This window comes from Grampus griseus, assembly GCF_964374135.1.
Source record: "Grampus griseus genome assembly, chromosome: 1".
Classification (NCBI taxonomy): Eukaryota; Metazoa; Chordata; class Mammalia; order Artiodactyla; family Delphinidae; genus Grampus; species Grampus griseus.
In genome coordinates, this window is record NC_139017.1 from 96,552,158 (window position 1) to 96,562,653 (window position 10,496).

General features: G+C 34.7%; 1 protein-coding gene across 2 annotated transcripts in view; it reads right to left on the reverse strand.

Annotated features, from left to right (window-relative positions):
* SNX7 (sorting nexin 7) overlaps nt 1–10,496 on the reverse strand; it is a gene marked incomplete at its 5' end in the record, with an annotated part of 97,480 nt that overhangs the window by 3,950 nt on the left and 83,034 nt on the right. The window contains one exon of one of the 2 annotated variants that reach the window (XM_082657479.1): nt 7,075–7,132. The exons of the other annotated variant lie outside the window; for it this stretch is intronic. Coding sequence (XP_082513605.1) covers nt 7,085–7,132 — 48 coding nt within the window. The 3' untranslated portion in view covers nt 7,075–7,084. The remainder of the gene's footprint in view (nt 1–7,074; nt 7,133–10,496) is intronic. 2 annotated transcript variants of the gene reach the window in all.

The following is a 10,496-nucleotide window of genomic DNA, read 5'->3' on the forward strand; positions in this document are numbered from 1 at the left end:
CAAAGACCATAGAGAAGAAATGTACTTTACTACTGATGCAAATATGCTGCTCATCATAAACACTGCATTTTTCAATCTGAATATTCATCAACTGACATCCTGGTTTCTATTGATCCCTAAATTTGTTAATGTTAGGTTTTGCTATAAAAGCCTGATCCCCACTCATGTTGCTGACCATCAGATTTCTGGATCTACAAAACTGAGGACATGCTCTGAACTGTGTAGCTCCTGAAGCTACCAATCTTCTTTTGGAATTTTGATAGCAGATTTTTTTTACTAAGTAAATATGTTGACTGCCTCCTCCTGCCAATGTTTAATATTAACCTATTACCTGATATGTTGCTCATTTACCCAGTTAATGTACATAAATCTATTTTAAAATAATGAATGGTAATCTCTAAAACTCCTTAAATCTTTTTAGTCTTTCTTGTTTTTCTTGGATTTCTGAGTATGAAAAACTAAGTAAAAACTCAAGAAATGGATTATTTATACCACATAAATAGTTTAGTTCAGTATTCACTGCATCCAGGACTGTGATAATTGGAGGATATAAAGAATCATCAAAATGACAACAACAAAAAATCTCAAAATCTAGTGTGAAACTTCCTTATAATTGTAAATTATATATATATATATATTTTATTTTTTTGCAGAACGCGGGCCTCTCACTGCTGTGCCCTCTCCCGTTGCGAAGCACAGGCTCCAGACGCACAGGCTCAGTGGCCATGGCTCACGGGCCCAGCCGCTCCGCGGCATGTGGGATCTTCCCGGACTGGGGCACAAACCCGTGTCCCCTGCATCGGCAGGCAGACTCTCAACCACTGTGCCACCAGGGAAGCCCGTAAACTATATTTTTAAAAAATGTATTTCTGCAGACTTCCCTGGTGGTGCAGTGGTTAAGAATCTGCCTGCCAATGCAGGGGACATGGGTTCAATCCCTGGTCTGGGAAGATCCCTCGTGCCATGGAGCAACTAAGTCTGTATGCTACAACTGCTGAGCCTGCGCTCTAGAGCCTGCGAGCCATAACTACTGAGCCCACTTGCCACAACTACTGAAGCCCGTGTGCCTAGAGCCCGTGCTCTGCAACAAGAGAAGCCACCGCAATGAGAAGCCCACACACTGCAACAAAGAGTAGCCCCGGCTCACTGCAACTAGAGAAAGCCCATGTGCAGCAATGAAGACCCAACGCAGCCAAAAATAAATAAATAAAATGAATAAATTTATTTTAAAAAAAGAAAAAGATGTTAAAACAATTATTTGAAAAAAATATATTTCTGTTATTTGGCTTCTCACTGTTTTCTATCAAGAAATTGATTTTTTTCCCCACTTTTAAATCATTATAATTAGTAAAGCAAACTAATATCAAAATTAGAGTAACAATCAAAAATACCCAGTGTCACGGGTGGCCTGACCTTCAATCATACCCATCAGCTCATTCTAGTTTTAGATTCTCATATTGTCATAAGAGAATCAACAACAATTCCCCTTCTAGTTGAATAATGTATCATGATTTTCCATACACATTATTTTATTTGATACAACAATACTTTGACAAACTCAAGTAATTGCATCTTATAGTTAAGGGAACTGTGCTCCACTGAGTCCAGCACTCTTTTCTAGTGCCCCATGCTTCCACTGCAGTAAAAGTAAGTCCATAAATATGTTGAACATATTTATTGGCAGGATGTTGGGTGACCAGAAAGCAAGTTGATCACAAATCCTCGTTAACTGAGAATGCAGTGCACACTTTTTTCCAGGTGGCTCCAGTTTTTAGACAAAGACCAAAAACTGTAGCTTCTCTATAAAGGGCAGGACTGGGAAAGAGGCTGTACTGTTAGAAAAGGGAGCCAGAACTAGGGTAAACAGGTCTGACAGGTAAACAAAAGCCCTTTTGTCCCAAAACACATTCTTAAATACTTCTCAAATACACAGACAGAATAGAAAATAAGTTTTAATTCCAAAACTCTTCTTGAAAGTAAATCTCTTGCTACCCCAGTAAAGTAGTGATGACATTTTGCCATTAGATAAGGTAAATGTCTCTTTAGTTCTCGTAAGTAGGTAGTGATCACACAAGCAGATATGATCAAGTGTTCTAAAGAATGAATGATAACAAAAATGGTGTTTCTGTAGATATAGCTTCCAATGAAAACTTCCACATTTAAGAATCAATATTTTCTCAAGATGGTGGGATATGAAGAGGTTCTGTTCCACAGTCTGACTTCAGGCAAATCTTTTCATTTCTCTGGGCCTATTCGCCCATTCATAGAATAGGGGGGTTGGACCATGTGTGTCTGTTAACTTTCATCCTAGAACCTAAAGTGGCCAACACAAAAATAAACAAATGCAACCTAATTATTAACTTAAAAGCTTTTGCACAGCAAAGGGAACCATAAACAAAACGAAAAGACAACCTACAGAATGGGAGAAAATATTTGCAAATGATGCAACCGACAAGGGAATAATCTCCAAAATATACAAACAGCGCATACAGCTCGATATCAACAAAACAAACAACCAATCAAAAAAGGGGCAGACCGAAGATCTAAATAGATATTTCTCTAAAGAAGATATACAGATGGCCAAAAGGCACATGAAAAGATGCTCATTATCACTAATTATAATTAGAGAAACGCAAATCAAAACTACAGTGAGGTATCACCTCACACTGGTCAGAATGGCCGCCATCAAAAAGTCTACAAATAATAAATGCTGGAGAGGGTGTGGAGAAAAGGGAACCGTCTTACACTGTTGGTGGGAATGTAAATTGGTGTAGCCACTATGGAGAAGAGTATGGAGGTTCCTTAAAAAACTAAAAATAGAGCTACCATATGATCCTGCAATCCCATTCCTGGGCATATATTTGGAGGAAGCCATAATTCAAAAAGATACATGCACCCTAATGTTCACTGCAGCACTATTTACAAGAGCTAAGACATGGAAGCAACCTAAATGTCCACTGACAGATGAACAGATAACGAAGATGTGGTATATATACACAATGGAATATTACTCAGCCATAAAAAAGAATGAAATAATGCCATATGCAGCAACATGGATGGACCTAGAGACTATCATACTAAGCGAAATAAGTCAGACAGAGAAAGACAAATATCATATGATATCCCTTATATATGCAATCTTAAAAAAAAAGATACAAATAAACTTATATACAAAACAGAAATAGACCCACAGACATAGAAGACCAACTTATGGTTACCAAAGGGGAAAGCGGTTGGGGTGTTGGATAAATTAGGAGTTTGGGAATAACATACACACATTACCATATATAAAATAGATAACCAGCAAGCACCTACTGCAGAGTACAGGGAACTAGACTCAATATTTTGTAATGGCCTATAAGGGAAAAGAATCTGAAAAAATATATATATGTATGTATAACTGAATCACTTTGCTGTACACCTGAAACTAACACAACATTGTAAATCAACTATACTTAAATAAAAATTTAAAAAATGAAAATAAAAGTTGGCAAATGAGATCACATACAATTTGTAAATATGCCTTGTTCTATTTGGCTTGACACAGTGTGGAAAGGCATCAAACATAACATTTTACCTCTCCCCTCTGTATTTGATATTTATAAGGTAATTGTCACTATAAATAATTTCCAAAGGTAAGATTCAGAAATACATGAGAAATATTTTCAATTACTACTACTGCTACTATTACTACTAATAGTTTACATTTATCAAAACCTTATTATGTGCTAGGCACTGCATTAAGAACTTAACATATATTTTACTTATTTATTTACTTATCTATCCAGCAGCTTTCAAACATATTTTCTATATTGGCTATTTCGGGCTCAAGTAAAGTAAGTAGTGACTTAAGGGATAAACTAGTTGAGACTCCTGGAAAAGTATTTATGAGTATAAAAGCTTCAAAATGATTTACTTTTAGTGACTTACTGGGAATACTGAATTTTGCTTCTAAGACTTTCCTTTCATCTTTCTTTATTCCATTATATACATACAAACATATGTGTACATATATATTTTAATACCAAATAAAGCTGATGTATATACTATTATTTTTAGCACTTTATAGATAAGGAAGCTGAGGTCCACTGAAATAAAAAAAAAGTCTTCAAGGTCTCTGAGCTTAAAAGTCACAAGTTATGCCTGTCCAAAGCCCATGCTCTTAGCCACCAGATGATAATGCCAACATAAAGTTTGATATCTCCATAGGTAATGCTACCACACTGTTCATGGAACAGCTAATAGAAAACCTAGTCTCATCCAAATTATCACATAAGTCAAATTAATAAAATATTATCTATATATCTCTGCTAATAAAGTAAAATAACCATATATTTGCCTAAAACAATAACAATGATATCTATTATTATAAAATGTAATAAAAGCCAAACCTTACCATGTACCCCTTTTTAAACCAGAAATTTCCATATTAAGTCAAAGTTGTTGTGCTTCTAGTTTTCCTAGTAATCTAATTAGGTATCTTTTAGACAGTGCCATAATAATTGCATCTCTCTTAATAAACGAAAACTGAGAAATATGACTGAGTGTCCTTTACGTACTTTAATGCTGTCTCAAATGATCTTGGGCACAGACGACATCACCTACATTTGAGGAAACACTGAAGCTCAAATATGTAAACATCTCCATACTAGGCCAATATCACTGCAAAATAAATTACATTATAAAAATTGTAGGCCATGCCTAAAATGAGGGCAATGGAGTGTGTAACATTTTAGTAATTGTTTTTTTTATCATCTAAACCTAAGATCCAAACAGTAATGAAAACTTTCAGGAGCTGCATATTTAAACATTTTTCTGAAATGTAATCGATCCAGAAAGAAATTAGAGATTATGTTACAAATGGAAAGCAACTTCTATTATTTTGCAATGGCTCAAAATTATTCATTAAATTTCATTTTTGAAAAAGTCTAAATTCAGAATAACCTTCCAACTTATAATTTGAGAAATGTCAATAACTTCAAAATAACAAGACTTGCATACTTTTTTCTAAAATTACTTTTACATATCTCTCAAGAACATAAGTAATAAGTTTGGATTTGTAAATACTGCAAATACTTCAATGACTGCAACAGAGTTAACACAAAAAACTCATTAGCTACAAACGCCATCTTGTGGTCCATTTAAAAACTAATTTTGTAGTATTAGTCTGTAGATCTCTAACTCAAGATCTGCTAAAGATAGAAAAAGCCTTAGATACGAATAACTCCACTTCTGTCATTGTTACATGTGGAAAAATTGGGGCTCCAAAAGATCTAATACATTGGAAATCTTTATAGAAAGAATATGAGAGCCAAATTTTCATATCTTTTCAACTCATACTTTTCTATACCATATCATCATTGTTTTTTAGCAATAACAAACCAATTACATGAAGTTTGTCCAGTTTAGTACCCCAGACACTTCAAACACCAAGCTTATCTGTGTTTGCTTATCAAACATGGAAATACAACAAACTAAAAAAAAAGCACATTTACTTTCGGATTACTGGAAAACTATCAAGGCACAGCTATGATGCTTAACTACATTATTTTAAAGCATTTCACACGTCTTCTAATTTTATTCTCCTAAAGACCTGTGAGGGATGTGTGTGGATAGGGTGTGGAGAAAGAGGAGGACCATCAGTACCACTTTTTTTTTTTTTTTGCTGTACGTGGACCTCTCACTGTTGTGGCCTCTCCCACTGTGGAGCACAGGCTCCGGACGGGCAGGCTCACGGGCCCAGCCGCTCTGAGGCATGTGGGATCTTCCCGGACTGGGGCACGAACCCGTGTCCCCTGCATTGGCAGGTGGACTCTCAACCACTGCGCCACCAGGGAAGCCTGGTACCACTTTTTGACAGATTAGAAAACTGGGTATAGAGAAGATATGATGAAGATTTTACAATTAGTGGCAGGCACTCTCATATCCAATTTTAATTTTTTTCATTAGTAAACCCACCTTCTTTTTTCAAGATGTTACATCATGCAGTGTGTGCATGTGTGTTTTAAATCATTTCTTCCTTTTCTTTGCAGGAACTATATATTGGTCCATAGTATATAGTCTGCCATTTATGAAGAACAATAAGAAGAAAATTCTTGATTCAGAATCTAGATAATTTTAGAAATTATTTAATTATCATATATAATCGCCTATTCAAGTATTTGATAAACTTAACTACAGAAAAAGTTATCCAATCCAAAGGGTGGGAAGAGGCACAGACTGTCTATGCTATGGCATAACTGTCCCTTTTACATCTAAGCTCAAATTCGCTTGTACAGATAATTGAGAAATAACTATCTCACAGAATGAGACTGGTGAAAATGTTTTTAATACAAGTTTTTAAGAAAGCAGAAACCTGCAAAACAACAAAAGCTTTAAAATTACATGAACTATAATTAAAGATGTACACAGTTATGTGGAAACATGAGCTATAGCTATGGCTTTGGAATATGCAATTCAGAACAGAAATCATCACTTAATAAAACAACAAAATAGTTAATTACATAATACTTTAGAATTCTAAAAATGATAAACACTCGATTTTTAAGATTTCCTTAGAAATAAATAAAAGTCAGACCCTGGTGCATTTAAACTGAATTCTATAATTAACTGTGCTTTATATACATTATAATACTTGAATATTAAACAGATTATAAATGTTTAAATGAGAAAAGACACTACCTATGTTAAGTGTAAGAGATGAACAGACTTTTAGAAAACAGAAGGAACTTTAGAGCAGCGCTTCTCAAACTATCTGCGATGATGAATAAGTCTTTTTCTTTCAATCTGCTGAGGACCATTAAGTGAACCTACTAAGCTGACTAGTTTGCACTTCATGCCACAAGAAATCACCACAAAAGCTGGATAATACTCGAATTGGCCTATACCTTACTTAACAAAAGTCTAATAATCACCCACTTGGATGTCATGACAATGTCTAATTGCTATAGGAGATTTCAACTGATTACATTTAGTTTCTGAATCTATCATGTTATAAATCTGTAATTAACAATTTATGAATTGGACATTAGTCCACAGTTTAAGTAGCATCACTTTAGAGATCAACATACTTACCTGAAGTTTCCTAAATTGTGTTCCATGACAGGCTAATCCTATAAGAAGAAATGCTGACCTAGTCAAAGAAATTATGTCTTCAGATTCATAAACCATATAAGCACATAAAAGACTCTGAGAACTTTAGTAAAAACGCCTGTTTAACTTTAACTCAAACTTATTTGACTACAGAACCTATCTTTTCTTTCACGATTTACACCCATTAACATTACAAAAACTAATTTCCTATAAAATGCATTGAGAAATTCTAGTACAGACAGAATTTCTGATGTACATTATTCAACAATTGCTTAAAAACTCCCAGTGGCAGAGAACTTATTTCTTTGCATTGCAATTTAATGTAATTTAGAGAATTTTAATACATAGGAAATAACTCCTTCTGTGAATTCAAATTATACAATTTCCAAAAGTTGGTGCTAGATATGTTTTCTGAAGCAACAATAAAACATGTATTCCTTCCATGACTGCCCTCCAAATACCTTTCTTCTTTTCCAATTCCTTGAATGAAGATGCATTTCTTAGACCACTATCACCATGATAACCTTATTCTGACTACATCTTAGTTTGCTAATATTACTATCAAAATGCATCATCAAGTCTGAATTCAGTATTTTGAATAGCTACTAAATAATGGAGATCATTATTTTGTTCTAATTTTTTTTTAAGTCAAAAGTGTCTTCTAATATAAAAAGACCTCAATATGCCTCTTATGAAAGTTAAGCTTTGAAAAAAGCAAATTTCAGTGTGGTCATCAAGATAAAGACCCAGTAAATTAAATGACTTAACGTCTGCAAAGTATACTATCATTCTACATGCTGAAGATAATCTTATTGCAAAGTAATTTTGGCTTGAGTATAAGGATTCCTTGTGGTGGGTGGTGGTAGAAGTAGTTAGAAGTAGATTTACTACTTGGAATACGACCTTGTCATCAATGTAGAGGATAACAATTAACCTTACCTGCTATGACAGAGGAGCATTCATTTGTATCACTGAAAAGCTGTATCAAATTATTGAGGTGTAAGTTTAAAAGGTCAGTTGGCTACAACAGAACAGTATTTTAAGCCAAGTGGAACTGAAATTTACTGTCAAGAGCTCATATTTACCTAAACTTCTTCAGATGGTTTTACAATAAAAGCTCTAATGAACATTTTTACCAGTTTCCTAAGTATTTTCTAGAGACTATTTCAGACATTAATTTCATAAATGACTTCGGTGAACAAATAAATCTGAGATCTTAAACAAAGGTGAACAGATGTTTTTCCTAGGGAGTTTCTTAGAAACTTTAACGTGCTAAGATGCATTGCCAAACTTCTCCATAAAGTGAAACAGTATAACCTAAAAGGAAGACACTTGGCTATGAAGTTGTCATATCCAATGACAGCCAAAGTAAAATCAATAGAAGCAAATGATTGTGTGATCAAGTATGTCCTTAAATATACAACAATTAGAGACCCAAAGAACTATGCCCTGGGACTTCCTCTGCCATTTGTAATAGTTGATTTAAAAAATTTATAAAATGTCTTTAATGTAGAGTTCCCTCAGCTCAATTTATAATTCTCACCTCTTCACTCATCCAGGATTCCTGGTACAATCTATCAAACTGAGAAGGCAGCTCTACAGCCTCTGTGATAGCTATTCTCCATAGATGCCTCCTCCGCAACCAATCAACCATAATAGAGGACCACAATAGCCTCCCATGAACAATCCAAGCAAGTGTTTTATTGATGTTTGTTTCCATAATCGCTGGTGAAGCTTCTTATCAGACAGTGAGAATAAAAGGTTTTAGCCTTAGGATGACACAAGGTTATTCCATCTGTTTCCATTGTTCTAGTCATTATTACCGTGTACCTTTAGATTCTATTTGAAATAGGAATTGATTGCTCCCCCCAGAAATGATCTCCATAGGATAAATGGTAAAGAGGACAAGATTAATCATTAAACAATCAATAGTGTTGGTCTCTTTACTCAAAATACAAAGGGAAAAACTCCTAGGTATTCAATGGATTGTCATTTAACAGCATTAAGAAGATGAAAACTTGGTGTTTTTCTTTTGATGAAGATGACCATCCCTAAATGAATTGGATGGTGCAGAGAAGAGTAGTGTAATGCTGCCTGAATTTGCTAATCCAGACATTCAGGCTTCTAATGAGTGCCTCCCATTGAGTAAAAAAGTAAATAATGTGGACACAAGAACGTAATGAATTGGAAAATTTAGCTGGCATAAAAATGGTCAGGTTGAGTAAATATCTAAGCATCTTAGCCTCTCAAGCTGGTGGTGTGTTTACTTTCCAGGAAATCTATCCTACCCATTAATGGAAATCTACTGAATCCCCTAGGGTATATAATGTAGCTCTGAAACAGTCTTCAAATAGTTCCAAAGATAGACTGCTATTTTCTGAAGGGCTGTTTTAGCACCATCAGATCTGTCTTCCTCGGTCCTAGGGATTAGGTCAGGTACCGGCTTTAGTAAATGTTATGAGGCATGACTGTAAAAAGAAAAGTACCCTGATATGGATTCAAAAATCCCTGTCCTAGATAACTTTGAATTATTCTAGCTCTAGCTAAATTCTTTATTCTTATGATTTGGAAAAGGGAGTTGAGACACATTAACCTTAAAGAAAGTATCTGTTTACTCTGTTTCATCCTAAGAGACTGTCAATATAAAAATATAATTTAAATGGTTCAACATAGACCAACTTTTATGCCTCTCTCCCAATATTTAAAAGGAAAACTCAAAAACTACAGGTCATTCCTTAGGACCAAAATGATACTAAACAACTACAACTGGTTAAATCCTTAATCACTTCCATCCTTCTCTTTACAAGAAAGGCTGTTACAAAGAGTTGAGCAGTATGAGGTGATTGTGTATGGTGCGTAGAAATTACAGAGGTTAACTATTTTGGAAACAGGTGTCATTGTTTCAGTATTTCCCAAAACCTTCTCTGGAGCTAATCTGAGTATTCACCTAGGAAAGAAAAGTAGCCTGCATTTCTCCTGGGTGAGCAGAAGTCTGTCGATCTTTCTCTACGTAAATCAGTTTAGAATTAAAGGCTTCATATAGGGCTTTGTAAGCATTGCTTTTGGGCTGATAAAGGAAAGGCTTTGCAAGGGTCATTGTAAAAAGAACACGCCAGCCTTCTCTTTTTGTGGCAATGGATAGCTAATGTTTTATTATCTCTTCAAATATACTGAATTTTAGTTACCTTTTATTTGTATTTGCCTAAATCTTGCAACTTACATTTTCATTCTCCTTGATGGAGAGAACAGGAGTGAAATAGAAATGAAGTAGTTCTGTTTTCTCAGTTTCCGTAACATGGTTTCCATTAGAGATTCACTTTACTAATTTTATTAGAGTTTATTAATTCCTAATTTTCTTGCTTCCAAAAGAGGCTCCTCACACCTACTTCCATTTGACTTTGGTA